Genomic DNA, 14,817 nt, shown 5'->3' with positions numbered 1-14,817 from the left:
AGTGTTGCAGCAGCTCAACTACACAGACACAGACAATATATACACATACTATACAAAGGCAGTCTAACACTGGTTTAAGGCAGTCTAATACTGGTGTAAGGCAGTTTTAATACTAGTTTAAGGCAGTCTAACACTGGTTTAAGGCAGTTTTATACTGGTTTAAGGCAGTTTTAATACTGGTTTAAGGCAGTCTAATACTGGTTTAAGGCAGTTTTAATACTGGTTTAAGGCAGTCTAATACTGGTTCATAATTATGAGAAAGTTTATTTTTATAAAGACTTACAGGATCCTTATTTTTGGGGTACAGTTGTGCGCCAACTTGTCAGCATGAAGGTGCACACCAGACTTTAGTGGGCCTGTGTTATACCCAATGACCTCTTGACATATCCTCTTGCACCTCTCCGTGCTGTCAAGTAGAAGAAACCCAGATATCTGATGCCACCAACACGGTGATGTATTTTGGGGCAGAAGAGCTCCCGCAGGAAGGCTGGGCAGCAGTTACGATATGTTCAGGTAGTAAGGGTGACTGTAAATGTAAATGTATTTATGACTGTGAGGATGTGAACTATTTTTGGTCTAGAGTCCGTTCTGGCCGGAACACTCTGTCCTCATTGGGAACGAGTGAAAACGCGACACAGGAAGTAATCTCGAACCAACGCTGTTGCCCTAGCAACCCAAAAGCAGAGTCAAAATTTTAACCAGGCGGATACCAGATACGTCCCCTGTGTATAACCTTATAATATATATATGTATATATATTTATACATATATATATCATACAGCCTATATGTGTATATGTATATATATTTATACATATATATAACGTTAGCGGTTAGAGAAATGTGTGGGGATGTGAGATGAAGCTTTAAACGTCTTCGGTGACGTCACGTCTTTTTTTTTTAAAGCGACATTCACAACAACCTGCCTCGCTCGGGCCTAGAAGCCCCCCCCCGGCATTGTGTTCTGTTCGTTGGCATTCGACGTTCCATCAGCTAAAACAGTTCACCGGACAAAAACCTGCTACAGGTAGCCATGGCGACAAACACGGAGGTAAGACTAACGTTTAGCTCGAGGAACCCCGACCACCGGCACATGCCTGTGTTGTTGTTGTTGTTGTTGTTGTTTTAGTTTTAACAGCCAGCTGATCGATAAAGCCAGCTGTCAAACATTGTACACCGATATACACGTTTCATACTGTATTGTGTCAGTGCATCAGTGTGCTCACATCCCGCTGCTGTCTCTCCTGCTCGTCAGGGGAGTAAACTTTGGGGAGGTCGCTTCGTGGGAGACACTGACCCCACGATGGCGAAGTTCAACGCGTCCATCGCCTATGACCAGAGGATGTGGGACGCTGACATCCGAGGGAGCAAGGCTTACGTGAAGGCTCTGGAGAAGGCAAAGCTGGTCACCACGGAGGAGATGATGCAGATTCTACAAGGGTTGGATCAGGTGAACTCTTTCTCTCTGTCACACACACACACACACACACACACACACACACACACACACACACACACACACACACACACACACACACACACACATATGCACTTCAAGCTGACAGCAAATGATCAGGCTGTATGATTATGAACTTTCTGATCACAGTTACCTCACACTACACTACATTACATTACATTACAGTCATTTAGCAGACGGTTTTCTCCAAAGCGACTTACAATAAGCGTATTCAACATAGGTATTCAAGAGAATTACTAGTCACCAGAAGTCATAAGTGCATCTCCTTTCTTAAACAAGCATCTAAGAGCATAAACCAGAGCAAAAGCACAGTGCAGAAACAAACTAATACGAATACAATAAGTGCAACAAACTAAGTCTACTCCTTCTGCATCGTGGGTATGCGTGTGATTGTTTGCCCCTCAGTGTAGATGTAGGTTTAATGGATGACAGCTGAAAATGTGCAATGGCGTAGAATTCCTCTTTGTATTATGCTGAGTTGGTGCTGAACAATACTATCATCATGTGACAGATGTCAGCTGCCAAACAGCTTCAGTAATTCTTTCACTCACGCAGTCAGGTCAGGGTTCAGGGTGCCCTCTATCGTGATGTTTTGCTTCGGCAATGCAAGTGGCATAAGGCAACCAATACAATACAGAAACACATAATATGATGTTGATAATTTGCTATACAGTCAAACATAAGTGGCTATTGAGGCTTTTAATTCAGGGTCCATATGTGTGCGCTATTACTATTTATAAGTACTGTGTTTATGTGTATCTATTAGCCTACTTGTTGATACAATCCTTTTTTAACCTCCAGATTTCTGTAGAGTGGTCCAAAGGTGTTTTTGTGATCAAACCTGAAGATGAAGACATTCATACTGCCAATGAGCGCAGGCTGAAGGTGAGGTAGAGCTTGTTTGTCTTTCATTAAGTGAGTAAAATTGGATTTCATAGAAATATATATGAGAGTTCAAGGTTTTCCTACATAAATATTGTTTTGTGACAAGGGACACTTCTACGAATGAGTCCTCTAACTCAATAAGGAGGCAGACATGACAGGATCATTTAAGTATTTTTATCCTTTCAGTTATGGGCTATATACGTAGCAGTATAACTGTTTAAATGTTTGAGGATGTATGTGATGAGCAATGTTGTAGCTGTTTCACTGCATGTATTTTCCTTTGTTTTTAGGAGTTGATAAGTGCACCTGCAGGGAAGCTGCACACTGGCAGGAGCAGAAACGACCAGGTTTGTCTTTATAATATTAAAACTGTAGTGACTGAATAACTATTTGGAGTTGCAGCCACGTTAGCTATAGTACCTGATAAAGTGAGACTGACTGTGCTGTGTGTGTTGAGCAGGTTGTGACTGACATGAGGTTGTGGCTGAGAGATGCCATCTCAACCCTGAAGGACAATGCCCTACAGCTGATGTCTACCATGGTGGAGCGAGCAGCAGCGTAAGACAGATAGACAGTGGTACACGCAAACACACACTTGTAACATTGCTTTTTTAAAGTTGCCCTATATCCTCCTTTGAACCTCAGAGAAATTGACGTCCTGTTTCCTGGTTACACCCACATGCAGAGAGCTCAGCCAATCAGATGGAGCCACTGGATTCTAAGGTGACCTTAAATGAAGTGAATCCTACATGTCTACCACCTTTTTTATATTTGATGATGTAATGTTCATGTCAGTCTTGTGTGTTTGTTTCCCTGCTCGCTGGTTGAACCAACCCTCAGTCATGCTGTAGCTCTAAGCAGAGATGTTGACCGACTTCTGGAGATCAAGAAAAGAGTTAATGTTTTACCTCTTGGCAGGTACGCTGTGAACACACTAACTATCTGACACTGGTTTTCATCCACAGAGAGGAGCAGCTATTGAGAATATTTCTTCTTGTTTTCAGTGGGGCCATCGCTGGAACACCTTTTGACATAGACAGGGAACTACTGCGGAAAGGTCAGGCGACTTGTCTAAAATACTACCAGATTATTACTCTCCTGTCAAAACTGCACTTTTTTTGGCAGCTGTCTTGTTTATTAATGAAATAAGTATTTTTAAAAACTGAAACAATTTCATTTCTCCTCATCTGCAGAGTTGGAGTTTGAGAGCGTCAGTCTTAACAGCATGGATGCCACAGGACAACGGGACTTTGTTGGTATGTAAACCATACATGTTCACCAGCTCTCTCATCCATTAAAATGAAATAGCCTTTTTCTGTCTCTCCTAAGTGACCTTATGTTTGCATGTGTGTGTTCTTTAGCGGAGTTCTTGTTCTGGGCTTCGTTGTGTTTGACCCATCTCAGTAAGATGGCCGAGGACCTGATGCTGTACAGCACAAAAGAGTTTTCCTTCATCTCGCTCTCGGACGCTTACAGGTTAGTTTGTGTTTTATAACGTGGTCCTAATATACAGTTTGCACATTTTCTTAAGCCTGCATCCTTATTTTATGGTTGTGTACAAATCTCCATGTGTGCATTAAATCCATTCATTAATATATAGTAATAAATAATATGTTAAAATGTCTGGGTGAATTATAATGGTTAGTGATGTTTGTCAAACATTGATTACTGCACTTGATGATAAATGTGTGCATCTGGTCATTTAAACAGAAATAAATTGTATTCAACTATACAAAACCTCATGTTACATACTGTATGATATCAAAGTGAAAATATTAAATCATTGCTGTCAATGAAGTCGTCCACCTTCACTGTAAGTCTGGCCTTGGAAAAATAATTTTGTATCTTAGAGCTGTTGTTACTGCTAAGCTGTACTTTTCATCAAGCTCAGGCATTTATTGTGCAGTTGAAACTTGTGTTTACTTCATATTCACTCCCTTTTTTATGTCTATACTTGTTGTTTGTAGCACAGGCAGCAGTCTTATGCCCCAGAAGAAGAATGCTGACAGCCTGGAGCTGATCAGGAGTAAAGCAGGACGTTGCTTTGGCAATGTAAGACCTCCGACACAATATACACTTTGTTAAATCTGTTTTTATGTTCATCATATGGCCCACTTTGCCAGTTATGTTGTGTTCACAGAGCTCACACGTACTGCCTGTTTTCATCAGATAATGTAAAAATCAAACACTTGATTGATGCTGAAATGGCTTCATTTTTTGTCAAATTAAATGGTGATATTTTGGTATAATTTCAGCAAACATATGTGATCACTTCAATTTGTGCAAGTGAAGACCACATTTCCCATAAACGCGGTTGCTTTCTGTTGCAACAATGTTCCTTCTTTCTATGCTGTTCTTATTTAATGATTAGAAACGGATTCATGTGTAGAAGTGCATCGACAGCAGACTTTCCACTCCGTCCACCATCTGCTAGAAGCTTTCTTCTGTAATATCAGCGCCCTCATGTGACATAAAGCTGATACATTTTCCTGCAGAATCAAAGCTTTCTTGTCAAACTGTTGACTTTCTGTATTTCAGTGTGCAGGGTTCATGATGACACTGAAGGGCTTGCCCAGCACCTACAACAAAGACCTGCAGGTATGAAAATGTTTCTTTGTGTGCTTTTCACTTCTTTTTTGGATATTTTCTCTCTAACTTTTTTCTGTCATGTTTCACCAGGAGGATAAGGAGGCCATGTTTGACTGCTATGATACGGTTCACGCTGTGCTGCAGGTCACAACTGGAGTCATGTCAACTCTCAAGGTCAGAGACTGAAGCCACTTTTGATTATATTGAAAAGCGTTGTTGGGTCTGCTTTATTTTACTTTATTTGAGAACCTTGACCTCTTTCCTTTTTTGTGACACCCAGAAAAATGGGTTCAGAGCTTGTAACTGTTTCTTGTTCCTTTTTTTAGAGGGCACACAATGTAGAAACCATGCACATATATAAGAAGAAAGACAGTATTTCCAACGTCTCAGGAACACCAATTTAACAGCACCGCACAAAATAATTTCTGATCTTGTTTTGATAGCCTGTTTATGTTCATCTTTTACAAAGCTTCATGGGCGACTCGTCACAAACATTTCTTTGATGTTTGTCCTGTGTTTCAGATTAACCAGAGTGTGATGGAAGCCGCCCTCAGTCCGGACATGTTGGCTACTGACTTGGCCTACTACCTTGTGAGGAAGGGGGTGAGTGGTGTTTAGGCATACTCCCATTGAAAAAAAATACTTTAGAAAAGTAATTTTAAAGAAATTTGATTCAAAATAAAATAAAAGCCAGTGTTTGTTTAATCAAACAGCGCAATGTGAATATTTCAAAAAGGCTGAATCAAGATTATATTGAATCAGATGGGTACACAACCATCAATTAGTTTTGTTGATTCATTATTTCATTCGTCACGTCTTCATGCAAACTGTTCCACCAAGTGTGAAACAACTTCATAGCTACTGTATATCAAGGCATTTCTGGTGACTCCGTTTAACAAGAACCACAGAGAACAGATGGATGAGAAAATACTTGATACGTGGTATGGCTATAATCAAGACAATAGAAAAAGTATTTGATAAGGTTTTACGTGTATTTGTGAGATGTTTTTAACCTTGTGTTATTCTGTGTGTTAGGTGCCGTTCAGGGAGGCCCATGGGATTTCCGGTAAAGCTGTGTTTGCAGCTGAATCCAAAAATATTGCCCTGAATCAACTCACCATGGCTGACCTGACTGCTGTTAGGTGACTCTCTTCCTCTCATTCTCACACACACACAAAACCCGAACGAATAAAACCCCTTGTTTAATGGAACAGGATTGTTAGGATTTTCTACAAAGCCTCTCTTTCTCTTCTCCTTCGTTTCAGCCCTCTGTTTGGAGGTGATGTATCCTCAGTGTGGGACTACAGGAGCAGTGTGGAGCAGTACAGCGCCCCCGGAGGCACAGCCAAGAGTAGCGTCGCTGCACAGGTGGAACACCTGAGGAACTGGCTTCAGAAACAGACACAGTGACCTCGACCCAATTTTACTTTAATATTTTGAATCAGGTTTACTGCCACTTTTTAGATTATTATGAAATGTCAGATTGAGGTCAAAGGGTCTTATTTATGACTTAAAAACCATGCTGCCTTTCATAGTCTTCTCTCTTTTTTGAAGGTCATCTGACTGTCAGTTGGTAGCTATGTAACCAGGGGATGTTTCATTTGATCATGGGTCAATCATGAGTGTTACAAAGGACCTGACAATAAATAAATGTTACTCAAACTCACAGTGTTTTTATAGGTTGAGCAATTGAAGGAACTGATTTCATCCACACAGACATCTGAGGTAATTCTTCCTTCTGTTAACACCCACACAGACTCAAGACGGTGCTGCTTAATGGCACAGACGGGCTTGTGTTAACTAATAAAAGTCATGAGAATGGTTAAACGTGATGTGTCTGCCCAAAGTTACAGCTATTACAGCAAAAATATGTGTGCTCTTTTAGTTTATTTAACGGCAACCTACAAACTATCACTGTCAATTTACAGTTACGTTACGTAGTAAAACTGACCTGTTAATGAGCTCCAAACAATGCATGTTGTGGTGAGGCAAAGCCAATTAAGTTCTATAGGATATAAATTTAGTTCTATATACGTTTTGGGGTAAAGTGCAAAACATTTCAAAGTGTGTGACCAGAAACTTTCAGAGAAAATGCTTAAGAAACAGAAACTCAGTGATCAGTGTCAGACTCTAATGACATGAAATCAACGATTGGTACTATTCATATCATAATCATAAGCAGGAGCTGTTACGCTGGCTGAGAATTACAGGCATTTAAGTACATTTATAACTAATTTGTTTTTTTCCAAACATAAACAAGTGTACAGTACAATTGAAATGCCTTTATCATCTAATCTGCTACATTTAATTTTCTGACAGTGAAGGGAACCATACGCATGTCAAGTAAAGAAGAAATGGCAGTAAATGAAAAAGTCCCAGAGCAACCCTCTTACTTTAAATCCCTAATTATACACTTTTTATTCATCACACTTCTATCTTACGAAAAAAAACATTTAAGGAAAAGCTGATTTAAGTTTAGTTTGCAAATTTAAAATATTGACTCCTAAAGACAACAAAAATAAGGAAAGTTAAAGGCCTAACTGAGGTAAAGACTAAACTCAGAGACTGAGGTGGACAGTTGACTTTCACTTTGCACAATAACTTAGCTGTAATTCATGTGCAAATGCAGTTGACATTCTTCTAATGAATAACTATCACACAGGTAAAAGTTGCCTTTATACATACAGTAGCTTCTGTCATTTACATCATGTGTTTTCAGTCAATCAGACACGCTGTCCCAAACACAACTGAGAAAACACTGAGCCAAAGGTGGACCACGCTCGTCAGAGCTGCACTCGCCTTGGACCGGTACACAACTCTGCCATCCAGCGGCTGCGTGGGTCTGAAGATTTCAGTCATGGGCTGTCCGGTCCAGAATTTACACTGCTGAACTATTGCATCCAGCTGGAGAGGAGAGGGAAACGATTTAACATTGTTTAGTCAAAAGACGCAGTATAAAGTATTATTTTTATTCTGCAAAAAAGGGACATTATTGTGTCTTTCGGTGACTCAAATATAACTTTTCCAGTCACTGATCCTTCAGACTTTCAACATTTACTTTTACAAAGTTTAATTTAAGTCATTACTAGAGACACTTCTTATTTTTAAAGGGGCAATTAACCCCAAAATAAAAGAAACATATTTTTCCTCTTACCTATAATGCTATATATCATGAATCATGACCAGTTCATGATTTCTGTAAAGAGACGTTGAGTTTTTCAAATGTATTTATTTGAGAACCACAAGCCGAGTGCCATGTAGTCCTGTTATATTTGAGAAAAGGCAAACCTCTCTATGGCCAATACAGTCTAAACTCTGTGTAAATCTATTAACCAAACATTTTGTCATGTAGAAGGAATTTAATGAATAATTTAAAGGACATAAAAAAAGGTTAGCCTGTATCTGTATTTTATATTAAAAGTCAGTTTGAAGGTTCACAGATTTGTTTGATGAAATACAACAGGGAGCACTAGTTTGTCACCAGTGTGTCGCCTCTAAGCCTTCAATCAATAGTTGCTCACCTGTCGACTGCTGATGGACAGGGTCCTGTGAAACAGCGTCCAGGCAACTGCCTGTTCACATCCTGGAGTTGTCATGGAGCCCACATAGCGATAGTAACCGTGGAGCTCCTTCGCTGGCGGGATAATGTCACTGAGATGAAAGTTAGGGATCACTGTGCTGCTGCCTTAACACGGAAAGACAGGCGGAGAAGTTTTTTGAAGAAAATACAAGGTTAAGTTAAAAAAACGGATCTCAATAAAAAGCTTAGGGCCCTTGTACTATAAAAAAAAACAATAGTTATGTTCTTAGTAACCAAACTCATACCATTGTTTTGCACTCGGCCCAAAGCAGCTATTACTGCGTCCAAAGGAGGATTATCATCTGGTGTTTCCTGTGAGGACGACAGCATCAACATTATGACACAAGCCTAAATGGTCTTCTTCAATTTGTATTAATAATGCAGAGTGATATTAATGCATTACCTCAAACAGGAAGGCGAGCAGAGCTATACCCGCCATATCGTGCTCCGCCTCTGCCAGAGAGCCGTACGGCTCCTTGATGTGGACGATATGCAGCTGGAAACCCCAAATAAGTTACAGTATTAGTGGAGGGCATTTTATATTACAGCTCACTGTGTTACACACAACTGTGGTAAACATGAACTCCCATCTGATTATGTGGTAAACATGAACTCCCATCTGGGTTAATTAATTGGGTGGTGGCAATTTTCTCTTCTGTGTGCTGGTTTGGCTGATATTGTAGATAGCGATGAAGGAAAGGCTCATATTAATCACAGTAAATATGACCATATACCATGTCATACTGCCCCCACATGAAGAGAGCCATGCAAACCGTGGCTCCTGTAACTGTTAGTCCTACTTATATGGTTTGAATGAATAAACAGCAAAACATTGAAGACATATGCTTGCATTTCAGAGACGTTTGCCCTGTTGAGTCCTAAAACCAGGTAAAGAAGTAGCAGTATTGCACTTTCGGATCAAAGTTAATGGGTTTTTGGTTAGATGCCTGAAATAAGGTCTTTGGTAGACACAAGCTTAAGAGATTTTAGTGTTTTGTTCTACAATGAAAAATATGTCAGTAGTGATCTCATTCATACATTTTGAAGCTTTTAAACTTCTTAAAAAATGCGTTTTCTAACAAGTTAGGCTAAAACCATTATCTGGCAGACTGCAGCGTATCATATGCTCTGCTGAGAAGGTGATTGGCTGCAACATGCATGTCTATAAACTACTACTACTATACTGCTATTTTTTATTTCCTCATTTGTGAAGATTATATTGCCGAACAAATCCGGTCAGTATGATATATATTTGCAATAATCCAAAATTCAATGGAAATATCCCATTAACTTTATGTTGAGGGAACCAGTGCAATGCTAATATCGGGGTTGGGCTACAAAAACACATGATCCCTGCTGCACTCTATTGACCCCTACATTGTCTAAAATATGTTTTCCAGCACACCACTTTTATTTCCATAACAGCAAATTATATTGTGGCTCCTTTGTGACGTACCTCCATGGGGAACCTCTCTCCGTCTATGGTGTGCTCTGATCCTGGTCTCCCATTACTTCCCCAGTGGAAGTGAAATTGGGCGGCTCTGTAGTGACCAGGCAGAGCTCCTCCTGTCAGTCGGACCGACTGCGGTAGAGCAAAGTGAGCTACATGGAAGAGAATACAAATGTCAGATTTAAGACAATATCAACAAACTAGACGTTTTCAACATCTGGTGAAAGTCTGGAGGGTAGGAGAATAATAAAGTGGGCTCTTCTGACCCGAGTGTCCTTTGTTTTCCACTGTAATGTTGATTGTGTTGGTGTGCCCGATGAAGTTGAAGGGTGGCAGGGCGCTGTTGACGTGCACTTTGTTGGTTACAATGTTGATTGGTGATTGGCGTAATCCACCACAGCTGGGAAACTGAGCTGCCCAGTGGATGGGGTCTAAAGAATTCAAACAGTAGCAGGAACAACATCAGATTATTGGCTTCACTGAAAGAACAGGTCAGTCAGGGATGCACATATAAAGTTCTTCTTACACATGGCACCTTTAACGCACCATAAAACACAATAACCATCAGTTAACCCCTCTGCTGTGGATAGATTGCTAGTACTGCTAATCCCACTGGAAATGAACATTATATATTTGCCTTTAGTTGTTCTCAGCTAATTGTTTGGTCAAAACTATAAAATAAAATTTCGACGGCGTGATCAAGAAGGACTATTTGAATTCAAACCACATGATAACATTTCTTAGGAGTTGCTAAAAAGCCAATGACGATGATGCAGTCTGGGTTATCTCTGCTTGTGCTTGAGAAACTAAAGGTGTTTAAAATAGGTGGGCATTTAGGAGGCAGGGGGATCTAAAGAAAGACAAAACTGAGTTGCATTATGTATGCAGTCTGCGCCGGAAAGACAGCTTTTATTTTGTCCACTTGCAGCTAAAACAAGCTGTAAACACAACACTGATATGTTTTCAGGTTATTAAATTGACCGGCTGACCATTTGATCTAACAGTTGCCTTTTTACACATCCAGCAGACATAAAGCAACCTTAACATTTATTTAGAGTTGTGTATCTGTCCACCTGATTAATGTAAGTCTATTATCCACACCGCTATTTAGCTTTGTTTTTGGTCTCTACCAACTCCTAAGGGGAATATCTGTCTCTTTAGCTGCTAAATTCTCATTAATGTAATTTTACTTACAGACGCTTTGACAGATCACAAACTTGTGATTGATCTTTCAAGTGCATTTATTTAATTTAGTGTTAGTCTCTTAAAATACTTGGTGGTCTTTCCAGTCTTACCTCTGCATGTGTCGTCACAGGAGTACTGGCTCTGGTAACACCATGGAGCTGGAGAGACAGTACAGCACTCAGGTCAGACACAGACATACAGTATATTCTTGTTCAGGACACTTCTCCATTGTGCCAAACAACGTGGCTTTCTCCAGTTAATAAATGAGTATTAATCTCTCATTTTCATGCTCCATTAGACACAGTGTTTTTGTTCTCAGTCAGCAATCTCACAGCCTGATCTGCTAATGTGTTTGTGCTCTGCAGCTGAACTTTGAGAAGTCAGAGCGGGTAAAACATTTTCTCTCTCACACTCACACAAAAGCCAAGATAATTATTAATTCTCACATTACTTATCCTGTCCTTCAGATGCCGTTTTGTATTCATCAGTTAAACATAAATTCTGTAATAGCACTTATAAGAACAAAACATGACAAAATAGTCAGGAATGATAGATGAGCAGTATATAACAGTCACAGGACGGACTCAGTGACGTCTTCACCAGCTGTTAGGTGATAAATTCAATACACTTTAAATAGAGCTTAAACAAACACAAAAAAATGACTTTGAAATTGAATATCTAGGGTTAAAAAGAAACCAGAATGACTGCTTAATGAGTACTTACGTATCCAGCCAACTAGCTAGAAAGCTGCTGTAGCAACAATATGCTAAAATATATTTATAATGTGCTTTGGTGGAGCATTCATTAAATTATATAAAAGTAAAACTAAGTTTCCTCTATTGTTTTGATGTTGTGCTAAAAATGAAAAGGAGAAAAGAATAACCTTTTGAGAATCTACAACTAAAACAATAATGCACTGTTTTTAGCTTTTTAGCAGACACCTTTGATAGAAATGCTTATGACAAATCTATCCTCAGTATGATTCAAGTGATGTCACCACAGGCAGTGACCTCTGAGTCGACCTCTACGTGATTTGTGTTGGCAAAATTTCCAACTTCAAAGAAAAATCTAACTTTTTTAGATTTCTTGGTAAAACTCCTAAACAGCTGCATTACTGTTGCAAAACTGGATATTCCTCCTCCATAGATTTCCTCATCATACATTCTTGACATCACAGATGCATTTCCTACTTTCTTTGTCCCCATTTTTAGGCAAGCACCATGTAACAAACTCTGTGTTTCCCTTAACATGTGATTTTCTTGAGTCAAACATTTTGTACCTTTGCAAAAAAATGTATATGTACACAAAAATGCTGCCAACATATATATATATATATATATATATATATCAAATATAAAGAAAACTGAAGTCATTAAAAGTTGAATGCATTTGACATTTTTATCGTCGAGGTTGGCAGAAGAACATTAGAGGAAAACTGTTAAATAATAAATGTTTTTACATTATTTGTATCTTGGTACATATACTGTTCTGGCTTGTAGATTTGTCCATGTTCTTCACTGTTAGAAGTGACGAAGAAGTGAAGAAGAAACCATTAGCCAATCAGAGTTGAATAGTTCATAGACTGAGTCACACTATTAAAATTTTAAAAAGACAGATTGGCATTCCTGCATGTGATAAAGTGTTGCAGCTGTGACCATAAGGCCTGTTAAATCAATGATCACAGTAGAGGCTAAATTGTCTCTGTATATTAAAAAAAATATATTGGATTGAAGCCATTATCTTTTATTGGTTCCAATGATTATGTCTAAATCAAACGCAGTGAGTTGTAGATAAGGAGATACAGACAAGCCATTAGTGTGTTGTGCAGAAGTGGTTGTGATTACACTGATTGGACCGCCGGGTCAGAAAACCTTCATCCGACTCCCAAACTGCTCCACTGCATTAAACGTGTCCATCAAACAGGTGCTGGTGTTGTGTATTGTGTTGCAGATGTGAATGAAACTCCAGTGTCTGACTCAGCGGTGGGAATGAAAGGCGCTATAGAGAACCATTTAGCTAATATAGGAACACAGATTAACCCCGCTGATGCTCCCACAATGCCATTCTCTGAAAGGGGACAACGGTTCTCACCAACTGAGAACAATGCACAGGTGGAGTTTGGCTTTGCTCCACCTGGCTCATAGACATGCACCCAACTGAGCAGCACAGAAAAGTCAAACCTGAGACGACCCACTGTAAATACACCGGCTTTCCAACTTTTTTAGCCTTTAAAATGACAAAATGTACATTTTGAAAGAAGAAATAACACATAGTTCCTCTTAGAACAGTAAGATAAGTTGAAGTAATTGAAATCATAATAGAAAGCACTTAAGATCAATTCAGTACGCCTTACTTGATCTGGTGTGACCAGTAGATTTTAGTGGCTAATGGAAGGGTCTGCTAATAAACAAATAAACGTCTTATTGAAATTAAAATTAAAGATTAGTCCATTAACCAATTAGGTCATCAACAGAAAGTTAAGCAGCAACTTTTGTGATAATTGATTAATCTTTGTTTTAAATTTTTTATTCTTTTGGGGGAACTTTGTAGATTTTCACAGTTTTACATTGTAGTAATTATGTTTTGGACGGTTGATTCAACAAAATTAGACATTCAATGATGTCACCTTTAGCTCCTTTAGTGTTTTTTTTTTTTTTTTTTACTGTTTTCTGATGTTTTATACATAAATAGCAAAGATGAGAGACAATTTGTTACAAATATGAATATGTTTTTGCTTGCGAAATTAATTTACTGCTTTTTAATTATCTTGTGATCCCCATCAATCAGTGCCTTTTATTTAATTTCTACAACCGTAAAAGGTTTTAGGTGTCACATTAAGTATTACAAAACACATTCACAAAGCATAACAGCTGTGGTCTATCTTAATTCAATTAAAAAAATATCTTTAGCATATCTTAAGTAGCTGCAATCTCTGCAACATAATACTCTTAATGTTGTGCTGAAATAATGCTACCAAATGAAAAGGATGGGGTGCAAATTGAACCCAAGTATAGCTTTTGTATGCAGTTTAAATTGTCCTTCTACTACAAGTGTGCGTGTGTCCTACCTGTGCACTGAGAGACGAGAGAAAGCAGAGTCCAGAGGTAGACAGAAAAATCCATGATCAGCACAGAGACCAGAAAAGATCCTTCTAGACTAATTTCAGCTGCCTTCACATACTGACTCTGAGGTGCATTTGAGGGTGGGAGGAAGACGGTCATGAGTTTAACAAAAGGTGTGTGTGTGTGTGTGTGTGTGTGTGTGTGTGTGTGTGTGTGTGTGTGTGTGTGTGTGTGTGTGTGTGTGTGTGTGTGTGTGTGTGTGTGTGTGTGTGTGTGTGTGTGTGTGTGTGTGTGTGTGTGTGTGCATGAAAAAAAGAGAGAGAGAGAGAGAGAAAAGTCACATTGAGGAAAGACAGACATCTGGTGGAAAAATCTGATATTGTGTCGTTATTTCCAGTTAGTTTCCTGTGAGTTAAACTAAAGTTTGCTGCCTTCAACAGACTAAAAACAGTCTGTTCACAGGTTTGGGTAGTACGGCTGTGTATGTGAAAATAGTTCTATAAAGTCTTTTGTGGCTTCAGAGGAAGCTGTGTGTAGCCTGATAAATTCGGTCAGTTGGTGCTGAATACTACAAGTTTGCAAATGAAAAA

General features: G+C 39.1%; 2 protein-coding genes across 2 annotated transcripts; one reads left to right on the top strand and one right to left on the bottom strand.

The window, feature by feature from the left end:
- The first annotated feature begins 935 nt into the window (after nt 1-935).
- asl (argininosuccinate lyase) lies at nt 936-6,612 on the top strand. The gene is made up of 16 exons (XM_054625994.1): nt 936-1,050; nt 1,255-1,449; nt 2,278-2,361; nt 2,652-2,708; nt 2,822-2,919; nt 3,007-3,084; nt 3,202-3,279; nt 3,366-3,418; nt 3,555-3,617; nt 3,723-3,837; nt 4,329-4,413; nt 4,900-4,959; nt 5,041-5,124; nt 5,473-5,553; nt 5,986-6,092; nt 6,216-6,612. Exons 1-16 carry the CDS (start codon nt 1,033-1,035, stop codon nt 6,358-6,360), a joined length of 1,401 nt encoding a protein of 466 aa, XP_054481969.1. The 5' UTR covers nt 936-1,032; the 3' UTR covers nt 6,361-6,612.
- Nucleotides 6,613-7,665: 1,053 nt separating this feature from the next.
- ca4c (carbonic anhydrase IV c) lies at nt 7,666-14,304 on the bottom strand. Its single transcript, XM_054626391.1, has 8 exons — nt 14,233-14,304; nt 11,276-11,323; nt 10,247-10,411; nt 9,987-10,132; nt 8,934-9,026; nt 8,776-8,842; nt 8,472-8,635; nt 7,666-7,854 (listed from the first exon to the last, which is right to left on the bottom strand). Exons 1-8 carry the CDS (start codon nt 14,285-14,287, stop codon nt 7,666-7,668), a joined length of 927 nt encoding a protein of 308 aa, XP_054482366.1. The 5' UTR covers nt 14,288-14,304.
- Nucleotides 14,305-14,817: the final 513 nt, after the last annotated feature.

This window comes from Anoplopoma fimbria, chromosome 24 (assembly GCF_027596085.1).
Source record: "Anoplopoma fimbria isolate UVic2021 breed Golden Eagle Sablefish chromosome 24, Afim_UVic_2022, whole genome shotgun sequence".
NCBI lineage: Eukaryota > Metazoa > Chordata > Actinopteri > Perciformes > Anoplopomatidae > Anoplopoma > Anoplopoma fimbria.
The sequence above is the reverse complement of the archived record's forward strand: the minus strand, read 5'-3'. Positions and strand labels throughout refer to the sequence as shown.

Excerpts from the sequence above, each read along its gene's own strand:
- ca4c (XM_054626391.1), bottom strand. The coding sequence starts at position 14,287 with ATGGATTTTTCTGTCTACCTCTGGACTCTGCTTTCTCTCGTCTCTCAG. Across the intron at positions 10,412-11,275 it reads CTGTGACGACACATGCAGAG|ACCCCATCCACTGGGCAGCT; the intron begins GTAAGACTGGAA and ends TGAATTCTTTAG. Across the intron at positions 10,133-10,246 it reads GGAAAACAAAGGACACTCGG|CTCACTTTGCTCTACCGCAG; the intron begins GTCAGAAGAGCC and ends TCTTCCATGTAG.
- asl (XM_054625994.1), top strand. Across the intron at positions 2,362-2,651 it reads CCAATGAGCGCAGGCTGAAG|GAGTTGATAAGTGCACCTGC; the intron begins GTGAGGTAGAGC and ends CTTTGTTTTTAG. Across the intron at positions 4,960-5,040 it reads CCTACAACAAAGACCTGCAG|GAGGATAAGGAGGCCATGTT; the intron begins GTATGAAAATGT and ends ATGTTTCACCAG.